Genomic DNA, 22,979 nt, shown 5'->3' with positions numbered 1-22,979 from the left:
TAATACATGCTACAATAATAAATCAAATCAAATCAAATCTTGAGAATGCAGTTGTGAGCCACCCTCTTCCACTGCTGCAGTCCATGTGATGTAGGAATGCCATAGTGTTGTTAAGAAAGCAGTTCCAAGATTTTGACCCAGGAACACTGAAGGAATGGCAACATTACTGCAATCAGGTTGCTGTGTGATTTGGTGGGAAACGTGGAGGTAATGTTCCCATGTAGATGCTCTCCTTGTTCTTCTAAATGTAGATGTCATGGGTTTGCCAAAGAAGCTTTGGTTAATTGCTGCAATGCTTCTTGTTAATAGTACACACTTTTTCTACCATGCTTCTACCATGGCTGGAGTAAATGTTTAAGATGGTGGATGAGATGCCAGTCAAGTGGGTTGTTTTGTCCTGGATGGTGTCGAGTTGCACTGATCCAGGCAAGTGGAGATTATTCCATTACACTCCTGACTTATGCCTTATAGATGGTGGACAGGATTTGGGGCGTCAGGTGAGTTACTTGCCACAGAATTCCCAGCCTCTGACCTGCTCTTGTACCCACAGTATTTATATAGCTGGTCCCAGTTCAGCTTCTGGAGAATGGTGATCCAAGGATGTTGCTTGTGGAGATTCAATAATGGTAACGCCATTGAATGTCAAAGGGAGGTGATTCGATTCTCTATTGTTGGTGATGGTCGTTGTTTGATCATTGTATGGCACCAATGTTACCTACCATTTATCAGCCCAAACCTGGATGTTGTCCAGGTCTGTATGATGCCACAGATTGCATTATTATCTGAGCAATTGTGAATGGAACCGAGTAAATGTTTAAGATGGTGGATGAGATGCCAGTCAAGTGGGTTGTTTTGTCCTGGATGGTGTCGAGTTGCACTGATCCAGGCAAGTGGAGATTATTCCATTACACTCCTGACTTGTGCCTTATAGATGGTGGACAGGATTTGGGGCGTCAGGTGAGTTACTGTGATGAAACTCAAATACTTACCTTAATCTGAAGTCAGAGATCAGGAACTCCAGTTCCTGATGAGCCTTGGGCCTTTTGAACATGCAGCAGCCGGGAAATGGATGCACATGTGCAGTTTGTTTATTTAACTCTCTTTAGGCTGGAAAACCAGTCCTACTCGCTTGCACAGAAGCAAAGGGAAAATGGCACCAAAAGTAGATAAGGTGACCTGATAATGGAGCACCATTGTGCTGAATGTGTCTCAAGGATTGCTCACGGGATGGGGACTTGGAGAAGTCCCAGAAGAAGTACCGAGCAAGGACAAAGACAGGAATTAGAAAGAGATCCCAGAAATCAAGTTAAAAGAAAGGAGCAGAACAATAGGCTCTAAGTTAAAGAGTGAGCTGCAAGGAGCAGACTTGAAGTGAAGCAAGCTTGAGGCAAGCCTTGAAGATCTCAGGAGCCACCAAAGGTTGGTGACTTCTTGCTCTGGGTCTTTTGGCGCAGTGGTATTCTGCTTGGCATGGCCAAAGGTCTGAAATTGTGCTTGGAAAGTGAAGCTTGAATGCACTCAGGGGAAAGGAATCTTGAAAGCCAAGATTGAAACCTTCGAGGTAGAATCTTGATGAAACTGCCTACATGGCAGCAACGTTTGGAAAGAATTCCAAGGCAAGTTCTTCAAATTTATTGGAAACTCTTATGAAAAAGGCCAAGTTTCAATGAGACTGGCTGATTCACATCAAATGTGAATTGGACGGCATGGTGGCACAGTGGTTAGCACTGCTGCCTCATAGCGCCAAGGACCCATGTTCAATTTCCGGCTTGGGTCACTGTGTGGAGTTTGCACATTCTCCCTGTGTTTGCGTGGGTTTCCTCTGGGTGCTCAGGTTTCCTCCCACAGTCCAAAGATATGTGGGTTAGGGTGATTGGCCATGCTAAATTGCCTCTTAGTGCCAGGGGGACTAATAGGGTAAATACGTGGGTTATGGGGATAGGGTCTGGGTGGGATTGTGGTCGGTACAGACTCGATGGGCCAAATGGCCTCCTTCTGCACTGTAGGGATTCTATGAAATGTCTGGGTGGGTTGTTGAGAAATCCATGGAATCAGCTTTGTCAACATCTGTCATTTATTTTGGAGTGTGGTGTATCTAACCACAGTTCACATGTGAATTCACATGCATTTCGTACTTACCTTGAATATTAGAGTATAAACTATTGAAAGATATAAGCTAAATTTGTGTGTGACGGTAACGATTTGCTGGGGTAAAAGGATTAGTGTGAGTTTGAATCATTTTCTTGTGTTTATATTGAGATCCTTCCAACCTTTTTGTCGGGGGTAATATAGTTCATTTTTTTCTTTTTTAATAAATGTTTTATTCTTTGTGTTAGAAGTTCATCAGCAGATCCCTATGAATTTGTTCAGTAATTTTTCTCCACGGGTTCCAAAAAAAAATGTTTGGACCTATTGAGCCAGGTTTCACTCTGGGATCTGACTTGGTCCAGTATTACATCAGCTGGGGTCATAACAGCATTCATCAGTGAATATCTCCATTTCTGATGGAGGGAAGGTCATTGATAAAGCAGCTGAAGATGTTTGGGCCTCAGATACTACCCTGAGGAACTCCTGCTGTGATGTCCTGTGACTGAGATGATTAACCTCCAACAACCACAACCATCTTTCTTTGTGCCATGTATGACCCCTGATTTCCATTGACTTCAGTTTTGTTAAGGCTCCTTGACGCCACACTTGGTCAAATGCTGCTTGAAGTCAAGATAGTCAGAATCACTTCACCTCTCGAGTTCAGTTCTTTTGTCTGTGTTTGGACCAAGGCTGTAATGAGGTCAGGAGCTGAGTGGTCCTAGTGGAACCCAAATTGAGCATCAGTGAACAAGTTGGGTGAGTGCCGCTTCATAGCATTGTCAACTATCCCTTCCATCAGTCCATCACTTTGTTGATTAATGAGAGTAGACCAATGGGGCAGTAATTAGCTGGGTTGGATTTTTCTTGCATTTTGTGAACAGGATATACCTGGGCAATTTTTCACAGTGTCGGATAAGTAGCTGTACTGGAACATTTTGTTTCGAGGATAGGCTAGTTCTGGTGTACAGTCTTCAGCGCTATTGCTAGCATCAATGATGCTGGGAACTTCATGAGGAAGCCAAGGTGAATCATTTACTTGTCACTTCTGGCTGAAAATGTTTTCAAATGCTCCTTGTCTTTTGCAGTGACATGCTGGGCTCTGCCACTATTGAGCATGGTGTTTGCTGACCCCTTAGTTGATTAATTGTCATCATTCATAGATAGGTGTGACAGGACTTCAGAGCTTTGATCTAGTCCATTAGTTATAGCATCGCTTGGCTTTGTCTGTAGCATGCTACTTCCATTGTTTGGCATACATGTAGATCTGTATTGCAGCTCTACCAGTTTGCCATCTCATTTTAGCCTGCTGCTGCTCCTGGTTTGCTCTTCCCCACTCCTAATTGTACCAAGGTTGGTCCTCTGGCTTGATGGTAATGGCGAAACAAGGGATTTCCAGATCATGAGGTAAAATATTGTGCTTTAATGCAAATCTGCTGCTACTGATGGCCAACAGTATCTCATGGATGGCTAGTTTTGTGCTGCAAGATCTGTTCTGAATCTATCCCATTTAACATGGTGATAGTGCCACACCACATGATGGAGAATGTCCTGTGTGAAGATGGAACTTCATCATCGTAAGAACTGTGTAGTGGTCACTCCTACCAATACTGCCATGACCAAAAGCATCATGACAAGTGATTCATGATAAATGAGGTCAAATATGATTTTCCCTTCTATTGGTTCTCTCACTCATTGTGGCATGCTTTGGGATGGTTCAAAACAGAAAATCAAACAAATGATTATATCTTCAACATAAGTCTTTGATTCTACAACCCATATGAATAATTTCTATCCTGAATGAAGTTTTTCACCCTCTTTCCCAGAATTGTGAGCTTTTAATTGGTTTTATTAAGATAACAACAGATACTCTAGACAGAATTTTATCGCCTCGCCCGCCCGAGGCTCGTAAGATCCCACCCGTGGCCAACAGAGAATGCCATTCTGTGAGCCTCGCCCACCCCGATTCCAGGGCCGGCGTGCCGGTAAAATTCCGGCCTCTGACTCTATCCAGAGGTCCAGAAATGGGTCATCCATTGTTAAGCATGTTTTCACAATCAACCCTAACCTTTTAAGCGTAATAAAACTAGGTCTATTTGAATTACATTTACACCAAAGTTATCAGTTTCTCAATCAAATATCCACTTATTTTATATTAAATACTTTATCTCCAACCTACAAGTTATATTCCTGAAGCTAGAAGTTATTTCTAAAACATGTGAATTATGAACCAGATTTTCACAACACTTCCATTGTTCTGTTTACTGCTTTACCATGTAATCACCTATTCAATCTACCTGTGCTAAATTTCTTAAATTAAAAAAACCTCTTCCCTCATTGTGCATTTGCATCTCTTACATTTTCTGATTTTTTTGCATAATTGCTTTAAAATATACTATAGTATGATCATTGTTCAATTGATGATATCTGCCTTTAACACATTCCACTTGAAGCAATTCATCTCCCAGATCTAAATCTGGGTGTCACAGTGGCACAGTGGTTAGCACTGCTGCCTCACAGCGCCAGGGACCCATGTTCGATTCCCGGCTTGAGTCATTAGTGGAGTTTGCACATTCTCCCTGTGTCTGCGTGGGTTTCCTCCGGGTTCTCTGGTTTCCTCCCGCAGTCCAAAGATGTGTGGATTAGGTTAATTGGCCATGCTAAATTGCCCCTTAATGTCAGGAGGACTAGCTAGGGTAAATGCATGGGGTTATAGGGATAGGGCCTGGTGGGATTGTGGTCGGTGGGCCGATGGGCCGAATAGCCTCCTTCTGCACTGTAGGATTCTATGAAATAGAACATAGAACAGTACAGCACAGAACAGGCCCTTCGGCCCACGATGTTGTGCCGAGCTTTATCTGAAACCAAGATCAAGCTATCCCACTCCCTATCATCCTGGTGTGCTCCATGTGCCTATCCAATAACTGCTTAAATGTTCCTAAAGTGTCTGACTCCACTATCACTGCAGGCAGTCCATTCCACACCCCAACCACTCTCTGCGTAAAGAACCTACCTCTGATATCCTTCCTGTATCTCCCACCACGAACCCTAAATCCAACATTCTTTGTCAGATTGGAAACATATTGATCAAGAAAGTCCTCTTGTACACACATATAGGATATTGCTATGTATCAGATAACTTTACCTTTGACACTATGTTTTTCCTATGTCCCTATGTATTTAAGGGACATAGGCTTTTCAAGTCTTTTAATATCACTGTTCTAGTTTTGCTACACACCATTGAAATCTGCAGAAAAGAGCCACTGTGCTCTGTTTCATTTCATCTTGAAATTTCTGCCAGAGTTTCTTGTTAATATTCTCTGTTGTTTTCTCCACACAGTTAGGTGCGAATGGATACTTTTTCGCCATCGATCCAAATGGGTATGTCCTGTTGCATCCTAACCTACGGCCAAAGGTGAGAGATTTTAGTACCAATTCACTCCAATGTCTGTAACAATCTTTTAGCTCAGGTGTGAGCATCTTAATCATTTACCCATTTGGATAATGTTTTAATAACCAGAAGGTACCATTCTGGACTTCACCCAGAGTCTTTGATTAGTCTATCATGGACTCAGCTTCTATCCACTGTTGGTAGTTGGGGTAAATGTCCTAAGTGAGTAACCCATTTCACAACTGGAGTGTGGGGTGTGGTATGGGTGTTCATCATTGGTAATCTTTCCCACAGGTGAGTTTCTACAGAGAGCAGTGTAAAAATGATGATGCCATCCATGTGATCGGTGCTTGTTACTGGCTCCTGACACTCTTACGGCCCAACACCTAAGATTGTTCTATAACCCAAGATTGATCCATGCATTGATATGGTTGCATTTATAAACCTTTGAATAAACCAAAACAGTAAAGCATTCAAAGCAAGATGATAGAGACCTCTTCATTTTTAAATCTCATTGACGGTGGCTGTCAATGTCTGTCATGTGTCCCTTTTTACGGATTTCATCTCTAGATTATAAATTTCCAGGAGCCAGTGACTCTGGATTTCTTGGATGCTGAGCTGGAAGATGAAAACAAGGAACAGGTAAGGAGTGGCCTCTTCAGTGGAAATTAAAAATATGTAGGCCGGAATGTTATGCTGTTCACAGTCGCAGGATTTTCCAATTCTGCTAAGTGAACGGAAATTTGGCTGGGTGCCAAATTCTCCGATCTCACTACAGCAGGAGAGTGGTGGAAACGACCAGTAAGATCACGCCAATAATATCTCCAGAACTTTCACAGAGTGATAGAGGTTTACAGTATGGAAACAGGCCCTTCAGCCACCTTGTCCATGCCGCCTTTTTTTAAAAACCCCTAAACTAATCCCAATTGCCCGCATTTGGCCTCTATATATCCCTCTATACCCATCATGTAACTATCTAAATGCTTTTTAAAAGATAAAATTGTACCCGCTTCTACTACTACCTCTGGCAGCTTGTTCCAGACACTCACCACCCTCTGTGTGAAAAAATTGCTCCTCTGGACACTTTTGTATCTCTCCCCTCTCACCTTAAACCTATGCCCTCTAGTTTTAGACTCCCCTACCTTTGGAAAAAGATATTGACTATCTACCTTGTCAATGCCCCTCATTATTTTATAGACCTCTATAAGGTCACCCCTCAGCCTCCTACGCTCCAGAGAAAAAAGTCCTAGTCTATTCAGCCTCTCCTTATAACTCAATCCTCAATTCATTCAACCACCACATACCGTCATCCCAAGAAAAGAGTCAGCTGTTCCTTTGAAGCATCAGGAATTATATTTTTCCTCTATTGTATCAGAGCATTGTTGGTGCCCTGCTCTCAAGAGGACTCGAGCACTCGAGAGAGCTCTTAAGTTTGATGGTTCTTCCTTCCTCCACTGATGTGAGATGTTTTTTCCTGATAGGTCCTTACCTTGAACAAAGTCCAACCTGCTGTTTTTTTATTTGTTCACAGGCATCACTGTGTTAGGCCAGCATTTATTGCCCATCCCTAATTGCTTATGAGAAGGTGGTGTGAGTTACTATCTGGAATAGCTAGAGTCCATGTGGTGTAGGTACACAGAGGTGTTAGGGAGGCTGTTCCAGGATTTTGACCCAGCGGCAGTGAAGGAACAGCGATATATTTCCAAGTTGGTGGCACAGTGGTTAGCACTGCTACCTCATAGCGCCAGGGACCCGGGTTCAATTCCCAGCTTGGGCCACTGTCTGTGCGGAGTCTGCACGTTCTCCCCATGTCTACTTGGATTTTCCCTGGGTGCTCCGGTTTCCTCCCCTGTGCTGATTAGGTGCGTTGGCCATGCCAAATTCTCCCTCAGTGTACCCGAACAGGCGCTGGAGTGCGGCGACTAAGGGATTTTCACAGTAACCTCATTGTAACACCAATAAATAAACTTAAACTTAAGTCAGGATGGTGTGTGGCTTGGAGGGGAACTTATAGGTGGTGGTGTTCCCAGGTATCTGCTGCCTTTGTCATTCTTATTGTCGAGGTGGGGGTTTGGATGGTGGCTTGGTGGGTTGCTGCAGCGCAGCTTATAGATGGTACACACTGTTGCCACTGTATGTCAGTGGTGGGGGGAGTAAATGTGTAATCATATTGACCAGGACCGATGTCCCTGATCACCCGTATCCACGGGGAAGTAGGAACCTGTGTTTTGGAGATTCAGTATCATAACTGCAAACAAAATCTAGAATTTACAGCATAGAAATAGGCCAATCATTCCAACTGTTCTATACTAGTTTGAGTGCTCCACACAGCCTCGACCCACTCCTGCTCATCTAATCCTATCATAGGAGCCAACATTTTTCAAGGGCTCTTATGATTTTCTTGAGATATACTTTTTATTTTTTGGGGACTACTTTTTCATGATCTTTTATTCGGTAATGCAGTCACATCTGTATTTGTGTTGAATTTTTTTTAAGTTTCCTTCTTTAGTTAGATAAAGATATGCCAACGACTGTGTGTGTGTGTGTGTGTGTATTATATATATATATATATATATATATATATATATTGTTGTTCGTCCATCACCGTCGATGAGGACCTCGACACCATTAGTCATTATGAGGCTGAATGCAGTGTGTCCGAAGATGACTGATCAGGCCAATTCGGGCACGGAATGTCCTGGCACATATTAGGCAAACTTGTGTAGGCGATGTAGTTGATGCGCTGGTGGCTCTGGACTTGCGCAGTTGTGCTTCAGCATTGCACCTTGCTTCATAAGGTTGACAGCCCTTGTGGATGAGGCAGCGCCAGGTAGGGCGGTTTTGTGCCAGCATTTCCCAGGTGGTCGTGTCTATGTCAAGCGACTTCAGGGTGGCCTTGAGTGTGTCTTTGTAACGTTTCTTCTGCCCTCCATGTGAGCGTCTTCCAGCAGAGAGTTACCCAAAAAGGAGCTGCTTGGGTATGCGCTCGTCCGGCGTACGGATGACATGACCTGCCCACCGGGTCAGTGCTCTCATCAGCAGTGTGTGGACTGATGGTAGACTTGCTCGAGAGAGAACTTCAGTGTCTGGTACTTTGTCTTGCCATCTGATGCGTAATATTCTGCGAAGACAAGTCATGTGGAAATGATTGAGCTGTCTTGCATGCCTTCGACCTGGGTGTGCAAGTCCACAGGTCCTTGAAGGTGGTGAAGAAGGCATATGGTATGCTTGCCTTTATAGGATGGGGCATAGAGTATAAAAGTTGGGGTCTGATGTTGCAGATGTATAGAACGTTGGTTCGGCCGCATTTGGAATACTGCGTCCAGTTCTGGTAGCCACTCTACCAGAAGGACGTGGAGGCTTTGGAGAGAGTACAGAGGAGGTTTACCAGGATGTTGCCTGGTATGGAGGGGCTTAGTTATGAGGAGAGATTGGGTAAACTGGGGTTGTTCTCCCTGGAAAGACGGAGAATGAGGGGAGACTTAATAGAGGTGTATAAAATTATGAAAGGCATAGATAGGGCGAACGGTGGGAAGCTTTTCCCCAGGTCGGTGGTGACGTTCACGAGGGGTCATAGGTTCAAGGTGAAGGGGGGGAGGTTTAACACAGATATCAGAAGGACATATTTTACACAGAGGGTGGTGGGGGCCTGGAATGCGCTGCCAGGCAAGGTGGTGGAGGCGGACACACTGGGAACGTTTAAGACTTATCTAGACAGCCATATGAACGGAGTGGGAATGGAGGGATACAAAAGAATGGTCTACTTTGGACCAGGGAGCGGCACGGGCTTGGAGGGCCGAAGGGCCTGTTCCTGTGCTGTATTGTTCTTTGTTCTTTGTTCGATACACAGTCCACATTTCACAGGCATACAGGAGGGTAGTGAGTACCACGGCGCTGTAGACCTTCAGTTTTGTTGCTGGGCTGATTCCTCGACGTTCCCATACAGTGGAACGCAGTCTACCGAAAGCAGAACTTGCCTTTGCTATTCTGCAGTTAACTTCTGTATCAATAGTCACTGCTCGGGAGAGGGTACTGCCAAGATAAGTGAACTGGTCCACTGCCTGTAGTTTCTGCCCTTTGATTGTGATTATGGGTTCTGTGTACAGTACATGAGGAGCAGGCTGGTGCATGACTTCGGTCTTTCATATATATATACTATTTACATTTTTAACTTGGAATCATTTTTAAGACTGATGATGCTTGCTACACTCTTTGCAAGTTTGTGTTTTGCTGGAGTGTAAAGTTACTGTAGGCACACAATACTACTTGTGGAGGTAGGGGTAGGATCGCCAGGGAGCTCAGAAAATCCCACCCTGTTTTACTCTGAGGAAGAGGGGATAGATTAGAAGTCAGAGTGAGCGTAAGGATTCCAGTCAAGTGCTTGAAGGAGGTAATGCCTCTTCTCATACAGTGAGCACTGCTAATCCAGCACAAGATGAGCAAAATATAAATCTAGTAATCAAAATGTTCTTTTTAGAGCCACCCACAGGGTCTATGGAAGGGCTTGTTACTGTCAGAGGGAGTCACAAATGGAGTTACTGTAATGATGGACTGAATTGTTTCTGAGCTGTTGACTTATGTTTTCAGTTGCCTCTCTCAGTTATGCTCTGCTTCTCACTGATTCATTGGGGCCCTTCGTCTCCTGCCGTTGCTGCTCCACCAATCACAGATTCTATCACTGGAGGAGCAGCAGGATCCGGAGAAGGGAACCTGTCATTTTAGGAACAACTCCTCTCAGATTCTGTCTCTTTCACACTTGGGGGTGACTTTTCTATCATGATCGCCTCCGTGATTGAATTTTTTCAGGTTTGCAAAGATGAATTTGCCTGTTGTCCCCATGAATTTTAATCCTGTCCTGTTAGCAACTTTTCTGTTTCTTTCTCCCTCATCTAGCTTCCCCTTAAATGCATCATTTCTATTCACTTCAGTTACTCCATTCAAGTTCCATAAGAACATATGAAAGATGTCATTGGGACCTTTATTTTGTGGGACACGGACATCGCTAGCTCGCCAGCATTTATTGCCCATCCCTAGTTGCCCTTGAATTAAATGTCTTGGTAGGCCATTTCAGAGAATAGTTGAGAGTCACCCATATTGCTGTGGCTCTGGAGTCACATGTAGGCCAGACCAGGTAAGGACACAGATTTCCCTCCCTAAAGGACATTAGTGAATCAGATGGGTTTTTCCAACAATCGGCATTGATTTCATGGGTCATCAATAGATTCTTAATTCCAAATATTTTTATTGAATTCAAATTCCACCATCTGCCGTGGCGGGATTCGAACCCGGGTCTCCAAAACATTAAGTTTTTGGATTAATAGTCTAGTGATAATACCACTAGGCCATCACCTCTCCATTGATCCTCCTCCAACGTTCAATAAGAGCAAGGCTGAACTCATTATGACCTTAACTTCAGTTGCCCTCATGAGCTTGACTGCCTTGTATATTAAAAATTTGTCTACTCAGCCTTCAAAATATTCAATGACCCAACCTCCACTGCTCTCTATGGAAAAGATTTCCAAAGACCAAGATCTGAGAGAACAAATTTCTTCTAATCTCCCATTAAATGGGAGAATCTTTATTGTGAAACTGACCTTCCCAACATCACAAGGTCAGAAATGGGGATGTTCACTGATGAATGCACATTTGTGACGCCTCAGATACTGAAGCAGTCCATGTCCAAATGCAGCAACCTGGACAATATCCAGGCTTGGGCTGACAAGTGGCAAGTAGCGTTCATTGCCACACAAGTGCCAGGCAATGATAAGCTCTAACAAGAGAGAATCTAACCATTGCCCCATGAAATTGAACAGTATTTTGTTTTTGAACCATTCGAGGGATGCTTTTTGTGTCATCTGTGGAGACTACTAGAAAATGCATATTCAAAATCTCTGCCATTTCTTTACCCATTATTAATTCCCAGTCTCATCCTCTAAGGAGCCATCATTTATTTTAACTATTCTCTTCCTTTTTATGTATTTGTAGAATGTTCAACATTCTCATCACTCTATAGGTAGAGAAGTTTCTGCTGAATTCCCTATTGAATTTATTAGTGACTATCTTATATCAGTGTCCTCTAATTTTGATCTTCCCACAAATTGAATCATCTTTTCTCCGTCTACCTTAACAAACAACAGTTCTGTTATCATCCTTGTAAATCCACATTGCATTGTTTCCAGTGCGCCTCTATCCTTTGGGAATATCAGAATTGCACAAAATGAAAGGATCCCTTCCCTCTAGTACTAATATATATCAACAAATAGTCAGTTATTCTCACCCTTATCCATCAAGTTATTCTAAAATGCCCTAATCCAAATACATTTCACTAAATATTTCTTATTTTCTATTTTGGTGCCGATTCTACCTCTTTCCATTAGGTTAATATTGGGTAAAGAAGCGGTGTGTGAATCACAGATAAAGGTTGGGACTGGTGGGTTCAGGTTCACCACTAATTCAGAACTAATTCATCCCACGTGGGTGACCATTTTGAGGCTAGCAGTAGCTAATTCCTGCACTGAATGCACACTCATATTCTATTACATTGAAAAGAAAGATTAGTTTCATGTGGCATCATTTTCTTTTTGTTTTTTGTGTTCGCCGCTGGTTCCGCAGATCCGGAAAATCATGATTGATGGGAAGAGTGGGGAAAGTGCCTTCCGAACTCTACTCAAATCCCTGGATGAGGTAAGTATAACATCATTTGTATGTATTTATTTGTAGCTTCATGGTTTTTTAATTGTGAAGAATTCTGTCTATCCGACCAAGTAAGACAATAATCCTTTATTCATGAAATGGCCAAATCTGTTTGTAGGAATGTTTAACAATCCCAGTGCAAAGATACAGATACAGATACTATTTATTGTACCTCTTCGTCTAGCTACTGTGGCCTATAATGGACATAGACCATATATCAAGCATTGCACCTTCCTGACATGTAAGCTTGGCTTAACAGTAGTCTTGTCTCTCTCACCAGAACTGGAGAAAGTTAGAGATTTAACAAGTTTTAAGCCAAGGCAGGGAATAAGCAAAAGGAAAGGTCTGTGATAGGGTAAAAGGCAAGAGAGATGGATGAAATGGTAAAGAGATGTTCGTGCAAGGCAAAATGAGATGGTAATGGGATAAGAAAAGAAAGATAAGATGGTGGTGTAAATGGGAATGCAAAATCATTATCAGCAACTGCTGCCCTCAAAAATGGGAGCAGAGATTATGATCTGAAATTGTTCCTTTGATTGTTGCTTCTGGGAGGCTGTAAAGTGCCTAATGGATAGATGAAGTGCTGGTCCTCAAGCTTACATTGAACTTCATTGGAACAGTTGAAGAGGACAGAGTCAGATTGGGACGGAGAATTAAAGTGACAGGTGTCTGGAAGCTGCGGACTGAACCGTAAAGTGGTAACTTGGGTTAAGTTTGATGTCTCGTTGTAGAGGAGACCGCATTGTGAGCAGTGAATACCAAGTGCTAAATTGAAAGAAGTACAAGTAAATCACTGCTTCACCTGGAAGGAGTATTGGGTCCCTAATTTTGAAAAAGAAGGAGGTAAAAGGGCAAATTTTTCTGTGCTTACGTGGGATGGTGCCTTTGAAGAGGACAGGGTGTTGGGGGTGGACTATCAATTAATATTCCAAAAGCAAAGAAATGGCAGAGGATGATCTGTCGAACGTAGAGGCTGGTGGGGCGAATGGTGAAGAGTAGTTAAATTAATTAAATAGAAGTGGCTGGGCAGGTGATGTGCTGTAGCTGTATGATGTGGGAGCTGGCAGATCCCATTGCGAGCTATAGTGATCACATCTACAGCAAGTGTTGGTTGCTTGAAGAACTTCTGCTCAGGATGAATGAGCTGGAGTCTGAGCTTTAGACGCTGCAGCATATCCGGGAGGTGGTAGTTGTAGGGAATTCTATAACTAGGGGGATTGATAGCATCTTTTGTAAGCAGGATCGAATGTACCACATGGTATGTTGCCTGCCCGGTGCCAGGGTGAAGGACATCTCTGACCGGCTTGAAAGGATATTGGAGTGGGAATGGGAGGATCTAGTTGTTGTGGTCCACATTGGGGCAAACAACATAGACAAGACTAGGAAAGGGGACCTGTTTGAGGATTATCAGGGCACTAGGTACTAAACTGACGAACAGGTCGTCAAGGGTTATAATCTCTGGATTACTACCCGAGCCACGTGCCAATTGGCATAGGGATGAGAAAATTAGGGAAGTAAACACCTGACTAAAGGAGTGGTGCGGGAAAGTGGGGTCCCATTTCACGGAGCATTGACATCAGCATTGGAACAGGCGGGATTTGTACCATTGGGACAGTCTTCACCTGAACCGAACTGGAACCAGTGTTCTAGCGGAAAGGATAAATAGGGTGGTCACAAGGACTTTAAACTAGCAAGTGGGGGGGAGGGGAAAGGGAAGGGTAAAACTGTTCATGGGAAACAAAGCAGCAGGTTAGCATGTGGGGAGGAGGTGTCAACTACATGGAAAATTATAAAAAAAGTTAAAAGGAAGGAGAACTCAAAAGATGCTATTCATGGAGGTGTTAGGATTCAAAAGGGTATAAAAACTAGCATAAGGGCACTTTACCTAAATGCTCGTAGCATTCGAAACAATGAGTAGACGGCACGAATCATCGCGAATGAGTATGATTTAGTGGCCATTACAGAGACATGGTTGCAGGGTGGTCATGACTGGGAGTTAAATATCCAGGGGTATCAGGCTGTTTGGAAGGACAGACAGAAAGGTAATGGAGGTGGTGTAGCTCTGATATTTAAGAATGATATCGGACGGTAGTGAGAGATGATATAGGTTCTAGAGAGCAAAAGGTTGAATCCATTTGGGTGGAAATCAGAGATAGTAAGGAGAAAAAGTCACTGATAGGCGTAGTCTATAGGCCACCAAATAATAACATCACGATGGGGCAGACAATAAAGAAATAACTGATGCATGTAAAATAGTGCGGCAATTACCACGGGGGATTTTAATCTACATGTCGATTGGTCAAACCAAGTCGGTCAAGGCAGCCTTGAGGAGGAGTTCATAGAATGTATCTGCAATAGTTTCCTCAAACAGTATGTAATGGAACCTACAAGGGAGCAAGCTATCCTAGATCTGGTCCTGTGCAATGAGACAGGAATAATTAATAATCTCACAATTAGGGATCCTCTCAGAAGGAGCAATCACAGTATGGTTGAATTTAAAATACAGGTGGCAGGTGAGAAGGGAAAAATCCAATACCAGTGTCCTGTGCTTAAACAAAGGAGACTACAATGGGATGAGGGAGGAGTTGGCGATTGTAGGCTGGGAGCAAAGATTGGTGGGATAATTGAGGAACAGTGGAGGACTTTCAAAACAATTTTTCACAGTGCTCAGAGGAAGTATATACCATGGCGGCACAGTGGTTAGCACTGCTGCCTCACAGGGCCAAGGACCCAGGTTCAATTCCCAGCTTGGGTCACTACCTGTGTGGAGTTTGCACATTCTCCCTGTGTCTGCATGGGTTTCCTCTGGGTGCTCTGGTTTCCTTCCACAGTCCAAAGGTGTGTGGGTTAGGTGGATTGGCCATGCTAAATTGCCCCTTAGTGTCAGGGGGACTAGCTAGGGTAAATGCATGAGTGTATGGAAATAGTGCCTGGGTGGGTTTGTGGTCAGTGCAGACTCGATGGGCTGAATGGCCTCCTTCTGCACTGTAGGATTCTATGATACCAGTGAAAAGGACACACTGTAGGAAAAGGAATAATCAGCCATTGATATCTAAGGAAATAAAGGAAAGTATCAAATGGAAAGAAAATGCATACAAAGTGGCAAAGATGAGTGGAAAACTTTAAAGGTCAACAGAAAGCCATGAAAAAAACTATAAAGAAAAGTAAGATAAGTTATGAGAGTAAATTGGCTCAGAACACAAAAACAGATAACAAATGTTTCTATAAATATATGAAACGAAAAAGAGTGGCTAAGGTAAACATTGGTCCTTTAGAGGATGAGAAGGAGCATTTAATAATGGGGAATGAGGAAATGGCCAAGGCATTGAACAGGTATTTTGTGTGGGTCTTCACAGTGGAAGACACAAATAACATGCCAAAAATTGATAACAAGGAGGCAATGGCGGGTGAGGACCTGGAAACGATCATTATCACGAAAGAGGTAGTGTTGGGGAAGCTCATGGGGCTAAAGGTAGACCCTGGTCCTGATGGAATGCATCCCAGGGTACTAAAAAATGATGGGGGAAATAGCAAATGCACTCATGGCAATTTACCAAAAGTCGCTGGATTCTGGGACGGTTCTGGCAAACTGGAAAACAACAAATATGATACCATTGTTAAAAAAGGAGGTAGACAAAAGGCCGATAAGGTTTGATAAGGTTCACCATGGTAGGCTTCTGCAGAAAATGCAGATGTATGGGATTGGGGGTGATCTAGGAAATTGGATCAGGAATTGGCTAGCGGATAGGAAACAGAGGGTGGTGGTTGATAGTAAATATTCATCATGGAGTGCGGTTACAAGTGGTGTACCTCAGGGATCTGTTTTGGGGCCACTGCTGTTTGTAATATTTATTAATGATCTGGATGAACATAGAACATAGAACATAGAACATAGAACAATACAGCGCAGAACAGGCCCTTCGGCCCACGATGTTGCACCGACCAGTTAAAAAAAAAAACTGTGACCCTCCAACCTAAACCAATTTCTTTTCGTCCATGAACCTATCTACGGATCTCTTAAACGCCCCCAAACTAGGCGCATTTACTACTGATGCTGGCAGGGCATTCCAATCCCTCACCACCCTCTGGGTAAAGAACCTACCCCTGACATCGGTTCTATAACTACCCCCCCTCAATTTAAAGCCATGCCCCCTCGTGCTGGATTTCTCCATCAGAGGAAAAAGGCTATCACTATCCACCCTATCTAAACCTCTAATCATCTTATATGTTTCAATAAGATCCCCTCTTAGCCGCCGCCTTTCCAGCGAAAACAATCCCAAATCCCTCAGCCTCTCCTCATAGGATCTCCCCTCCATACCAGGCAACATCCTGGTAAACCTCCTCTGCACCCTCTCCAAAGCCTCCACATCCTTCCTGTAATGTGGGGACCAGAACTGCACACAGTACTCCAAGTGCGGCCGCACCAGAGTTGTGTACAGTTGCAACATAACGCTACGACTCCTAAATTCAATCCCCCTACCAATAAACGCCAAGACACCATATGCCTTCTTAACAACCTTATCTACTTGATTCCCAACTTTCAGGGATCTATGCACACATACACCTAGATCCCTCTGCTCCTCCACACTATTCAAAGTCCTCCCGTTAGCCCTATACTCAACACATCTGTTATTCCTACCAAAGTGAATTACCTCACACTTCTCCGCATTAAACTCCATCCGCCACCTCTCGGCCCAACTTTGCAACCTGTCTAAGTCTTCCTGCAAACTACGACACCCTTCCTCACTGTCTACCACACCACCGACTTTGGTGTCATCAGCAAATTTGCTAATCCACCCAACTATACCCTCATCCAGATCATTAATAAATATTACAAACAGCAGTGGCCCCAAAACAGATCCCTGAGGTACACCACTTGTAACCGCACTCCATGATGAATATTTACTATCAACCACCACCCTCTGTTTCCTATCCGCTAGCCAATTCCTGATCCAATTTCCTAGATCACCCCCAATCCCATACATCTGCATTTTCTGCAGAAGCCTACCATGGTGAACCTTATCAAACGCCTTACTAAAATCCATATATACCACGTCCACTGCCTTGCCCCCATCCACCTCCTTGGTCACTTTCTCAAAAAACTCAATAAGGTTAGTAAGGCATGACCTACCTGCCACAAAACCATGCTGACTATCACCTATCAATTCATTACTCTCCAAATAACTATAAATCCTATCCCTTATAATTTTTTCCAACATCTTGCCGACAACAGAAGTGAGACTCACCGGTCTATAATTCCCGGGGAAGTCTCTGTTCCCCTTCTTAAACAATGGGACAACATTCGCTAACCTCCAATCTTCTGGTACTATACCAGAGGCCAACGACGACCTGAAGATCAGAGCCAGAGGCTCTGCAATCACTTCTCTTGCCTCCCAGAGAATCCTTGGATAAATCCCATCCGGACCAGGGGATTTATCTATTTTCAGACCCTCCAGAATATCCTGCACATCCTCCTTATCAACTGTAATACTGTCTATTCTACTCCCTTGCAACCCAGTGTCCTCCTCAGCTATATTCATGTCCCCTTGCGTGAACACCGAAGAGAAATATTGGTTCAATGCTTCACCAATCTCCTCCGGTTCCACACATAACTTCCCTCTGCCATCTATAACTGGCCCTAAACTTGCCCTAACCAACCTTCTGTTCTTGACATACCTATAGAACGCCTTAGGATTCTCTTTAACCCTATCCGCCAAAGTCTTCTCATGTCCCCTTTTAGCCCTTCTAAGCTCGCTCTTCAACTCCCTCTTAGCCAATCTAAAGCTTTCTAGTGCACTACCCGAGTGCTCACGTCTCATCCGAACATAAGCCTCCTTTTTCTTTTTAACCAACAAAGAAACTTTTTTGGTGCACCACGGTTCCCTAGCCCTACCAATTCCTCCTTGCCTGACAGGGACATACCTATCACAGACTCGCAGTAGCTGCTCCTTGAAAAAACTCCACATGTCGGACGTTCCCAGTCCCTGTAATCTCCTAGTCCAACCTATGTTTCCTAATTCTCTCCTAATAGCCTCATAATTACCCTTCCCCCAGCTAAAACCATTGGCCCGAGGTTCATGCCTATCCCTTTCCATCACTAAGGTGAACGTAACCGAATTGTGGTCACTATCACCAAAATGCACACCAACTTCCAAGTCTAGCACCTGGTCTGGCTCATTTCCCAGCACCAGATCCAATATAGCCTCACCTCTAGTTGGCCTGTCTACATACTGAGTCAAAAAACCTTCCTGCACGCTTTGAACAAAAACTGACCCCTCTAACGAGCTAGAGCTATAACAATTCCAGTCAATATTAGTCAAGTTAAAATCCCCCATAACAATTGCCCTATTACTTTCACTCCTAAGCAGGATTGACTCCGCAATCCTTTCCTCAACCTCTCTAGAACTTTTAGGAGGTCTATAAAAGACTCCCAACAGGGTGACCTCTCCTCTCCTATTTCTAATCTCCGCCCATACTACCTCAACAGATAAGTCCTCATCAAACCTCCTCTCTGACACTGTGATACAATCTCTGACCAATAATGCTACCCCTCCCCCTCTTCTACCTCCTTCCCTACTTCGACTAAAACATTTGAACCCCGGGACCTGCAGCATCCATTCCTGCCCCTGCTCTATCCATGTCTCTGAAATAGCCACAACATCGAAGTCCCAGGTACTGATCCACGCTGCAAGTTCACCCACTTTATTGCGAATACTCCTGGCATTGAAGTATACACATTTCAAACCCTGCTCCACCCCACCTCTGCAATGCCGTGCATTGCAGTCCCCATCCATGCATCCCTCACTTTCAGCCCCACTACTCAGGATCCCTCCCCCCCCCCGAATCAGTTTAAACCTCCCTGCATGGCCTTAGCAAATTTACCCCCCAGGATATTGGTCCCCTTCTGATTAAGGTGTAGACCATCCTTCTCATAGAGGTCACACCTTCCCCAGTACGAGCCCCAATTGCTTAAGTACCTGAACCCCTCCCTCCTGCACCATCCCCTCAGCCATGAATTCAAACCTTCCCTCTCCCTATTCCTCTCTAAACTATCCCGTGGTACAGGCAAGAGTCCAGAGATAACCACTCTGTCAGTCTTGGCCTTTAGTTTCCACCCCAACTCCATAAATCCCTGCCTAATATCCCCTTCCCCTATCCTCCCTATGTCGTGTGTCCCCACATGTACAATAACTTGTGGTTTATCTCCCTCCCCCCTAAGAGTCCTGAATACCCTGTCAGACACATCCCGGACCCCAGCCCCTGGTAGGCAACACACCAACCCTGAGTCCCTACCTTTAGTTCCGACCCTCCTATCTGTCTCCTTAATTGTGGAGTCCCCAATCACAAGGCCCAGTCTTTTACAGCCCCTAACCACCTGAGCTTTCTCACTCGGCTCACCCCCAGAGATCTGCTCTCTATGCTCAGTTGATTCCTCCTCAACTGTAGCCTCCAGCACCGAAAACCTATTATGGAGGGGAACCGCCCCAGGGGATTGTCTTCCCGATTGCTTCTTACCCCTCCTCCTGGCATTGACCCAAGCCTCATTTCTAGGAGTTACTATTTCTCTATAACTCCTATCAACTTCCACCTCCGCCTCCCGAATTATGCGGAGTTCCTCTACCTCCCCCTCCAGCTCCTTTACACGATGAGGGTATAGTTGGGTGGATTAGCAAATTTGCTGATGACACCAAAGTCGGTGGTGTGGTAGACAGTGAGGAAGGGTGTCGTAGTTTGCAGGAAGACTTAGACAGGTTGCAAAGTTGGGCCGAGAGGTGGCGGATGGAGTTTAATGCGGAGAAGTGTGAGGTAATTCACTTTGGTAGGAATAACAGATGTGTTGAGTATAGGGCTAACGGGAGGACTTTGAATAGTGTGGAGGAGCAGAGGGATCTAGGTGTATGTGTGCATAGATCCCTGAAAGTTGGGAATCAAGTAGATAAGGTTGTTAAGAAGGCATATGGTGTCTTGGCGTTTATTGGTAGGGGGATTGAATTTAGGAGTCGTAGCGTTATGTTGCAACTGTACACAACTCTGGTGCGGCCGCACTTGGAGTACTGTGTGCAGTTCTGGTCCCCACATTACAGGAAGGATGTGGAGGCTTTGGAGAGGGTGCAGAGGAGGTTTACCAGGATGTTGCCTGGTATGGAGGGGAGATCCTATGAGGAGAGGCTGAGGGATTTGGGATTGTTTTCGCTGGAAAGGCGGCGGCTGAGAGGGGATCTTATTGAAACATATAAGATGATTAGAGGTTTAGATAGGGTGGATAGTGATAGCCTTTTTCCTCTGATGGAGAAATCCAGCACGAGGGGGCATGGCTTTAAATTGAGGGGGGGTAGTTATAGAACCGATGTCAGGGGTAGGTTCTTTACCCAGAGGGTGGTGAGGGATTGGAATGCCCTGCCAGCATCAGTAGTAAATGCGCCTAGTTTGGGGGCGTTTAAGAGATCCGTAGATAGGTTCATGGACGAAAAGAAATTGGTTTAGGTTGGAGGGTCACAGTTTTTTTTTAACTGGTCGGTGCAACATCGTGGGCCGAAGGGCCTGTTCTGCGCTGTAATGTTCTATGTTCTATGTTCTATGTTCTATAACTATAGGCCGGTTAGCTTAACTTCTGTAGTGGGGAAAATGCTTGAATCTATCATCAAGGAAGAAATAGTGAGACATCTGGATAGCAATTGTCCCATTGGGCAGACACAGCATGGGTTCATGAAAGGTAGGTCATGTTTAACTAATTTACTGGAATTATTTGAGGACATTACGAACACAGTGGACAACCAGGAACCGGTGGGTGTTGTGTATCTGGATTTCCAGAAGGCATTCGACAAGGTGCCGCACAAAAGGCTGCTGCATGAGATAAAAGTGCATAGCATTACAGGTAATGTATTGGCATGGATAGAGGATTGGTTAACTACCAGAAAACAAAGAGTGGGGATAAATGGGTGTTTTTTTCTGGTTGACGATCAGTGACCAGTGATGTGTCTCAGGGATCAGTGTTGGGACAGCAATTGTTTACAATTTACAGAGATGATTTGGAGTTGGGGACCAAGTGTAGTGTGTCAAAGTTCGCAGATGACACTAAGATGAGTGTAGAGCAAAGTGTGCAGAGGACACTGAAAGTCTGCAGAGCGATATGGATAGTTTAAGTGAGTGGGCAAGGGTCTGGCAGATGGAGTACAATGTTGGTAAATGTGAGGTCATCCATTTTGGCAGGAAGAACAGCAAAATGGACTATTATTTAAATGGTAAAAAATTGCAGCATGCTGCTGTGCAGAAGGATCTGGGTGTCCTTGTGCAAGAATCACAAGGAGTTGGCTTGCAGGTGCAACAGGTAATTAAGAAGGCAAATGGAATTTTGCCCTTCATTGCTAGAGGGATGGAATTTAAAAACAGCGAGATTATGTTGCAGCTGTATAAGGTGCTGGTGAGGCCAAACCTGGTGTACTGTGTACAGTTTTGGTCTCCTTACTTGAGAAAGGATATACTGGCACTGGACAGGGTGCAGAGGAAATTCACGGGGTTGATTCCGGAGTTGAGAGGGTTGGCTTATGAGGAGAGACTGAGTAGAACGGGACTATACTCATTGGAATTTAGAAGAATGAGGGGGCATCTTATAGAAATGTATAAAATTATGAAGGGAATAGAAAAGATAGAAGCAGGGAGGCTGTTTCCACTGGCGGGTGAAAATAGAACCAGAGCTCAAGGGGGAGCAGATTTAGGACTGAGTTGAGGAGGAATTTCTTCACCCAAAGAGTTATGAATCCGTGGAATTCCCTGCCCAGTGAAGAAGTTGAGGCTACCACATTGAATGTTGTTAAGGCAAAGATAGATATAGTTTTGAGCGGGCGGGTAAATGGAGCTGAGTCCATGAAAAAATCAACCAAGATCTTACTGAATGGCGGAGAAGGCTCGAGGGGCCAGATAGAACATAGAACATAGAACAGTACAGCACAGAACAGGCCCTTCGGCCCACGATGTTGTGCCGAGCTTTATCTGAAACCAAGATCAAGCTATCCCACTCCCTATCATCCTGGTGCGCTCCATGTGCCTATCCAATAACCGCTTAAATGTTCCTAAAGTGTCTGACTCCACTATCACTGCAGGCAGTCCATCCCACACCCCAACCACTCTCTGCGTAAAGAACCTACCTCTGATATCCTTCCTATATCTCCCACCACGAACCCTATAGTTATGCCCCCTTGTAATAGCTCCATCCACCCGAGTAGATGACCTACTCCTGCTCCGAGTTCTTATGTTCATAAGTGGAACCCCATCATTTCTGGAAGAGAGGAGAAGGAGTGAGAACAGGAATATGTGAAATGAAACAGACACAACTGAGGAGCCTGTCAACCATGGTGAGGGGGAATCTTTGGTTGAGGAAAAAAGACCTTGTGTATTGCTGAAAAGAGAGACTTTGATTTCAAGGCTTTTTGTCTTGCTCACATTAGGACAAATGACTAATTTGGTAATAATACCAATGTGATATTCTTGCAAATCTATCCTGATGAGTGGGAGACAAAAAATCTCAAAAGCATGTCTCTTTTTTCAAATAAAAAGGACGTATTGGTATAGATGATTACATCATCAAAACAGATGCAAACGAAATGGGGGAACTGAGAGGATAGAATAATATCTTTACAGGAAGTATAGTGGGGAAAAGTGTAGTCAAGGTAACTGTGGGAGTCAGTACGCTTTTGGAATATTAGTTGATAGTCCATCCCCAGAAATTCAAATGGGAACAGGAAATGATGCCGATACAGTCATTGATGTACAGTAATCCACCATTTAGAACTCTTTCCAATAACGTATTTTT

General features: G+C 44.2%; 1 protein-coding gene across 1 annotated transcript in view; it reads left to right on the top strand.

The window, feature by feature from the left end:
• cacna2d2a (calcium channel, voltage-dependent, alpha 2/delta subunit 2a) overlaps positions 1-22,979 on the top strand; it is a 1,197,503-nt gene that overhangs the window by 1,053,056 nt on the left and 121,468 nt on the right. Inside the window, exons 18-20 of the mRNA XM_078209320.1 lie at positions 5,426-5,500; positions 6,047-6,118; positions 12,089-12,160. Of these exons, the coding sequence (XP_078065446.1) occupies positions 5,426-5,500; positions 6,047-6,118; positions 12,089-12,160 (219 nt within the window). The remainder of the gene's footprint in view (positions 1-5,425; positions 5,501-6,046; positions 6,119-12,088; positions 12,161-22,979) is intronic.

This window comes from Mustelus asterias, chromosome 3 (genome assembly GCF_964213995.1).
Source record: "Mustelus asterias chromosome 3, sMusAst1.hap1.1, whole genome shotgun sequence".
Classification (NCBI taxonomy): domain Eukaryota; kingdom Metazoa; phylum Chordata; class Chondrichthyes; order Carcharhiniformes; family Triakidae; genus Mustelus; species Mustelus asterias.
This window is presented reverse-complemented; position numbering and strand designations above follow the sequence as displayed.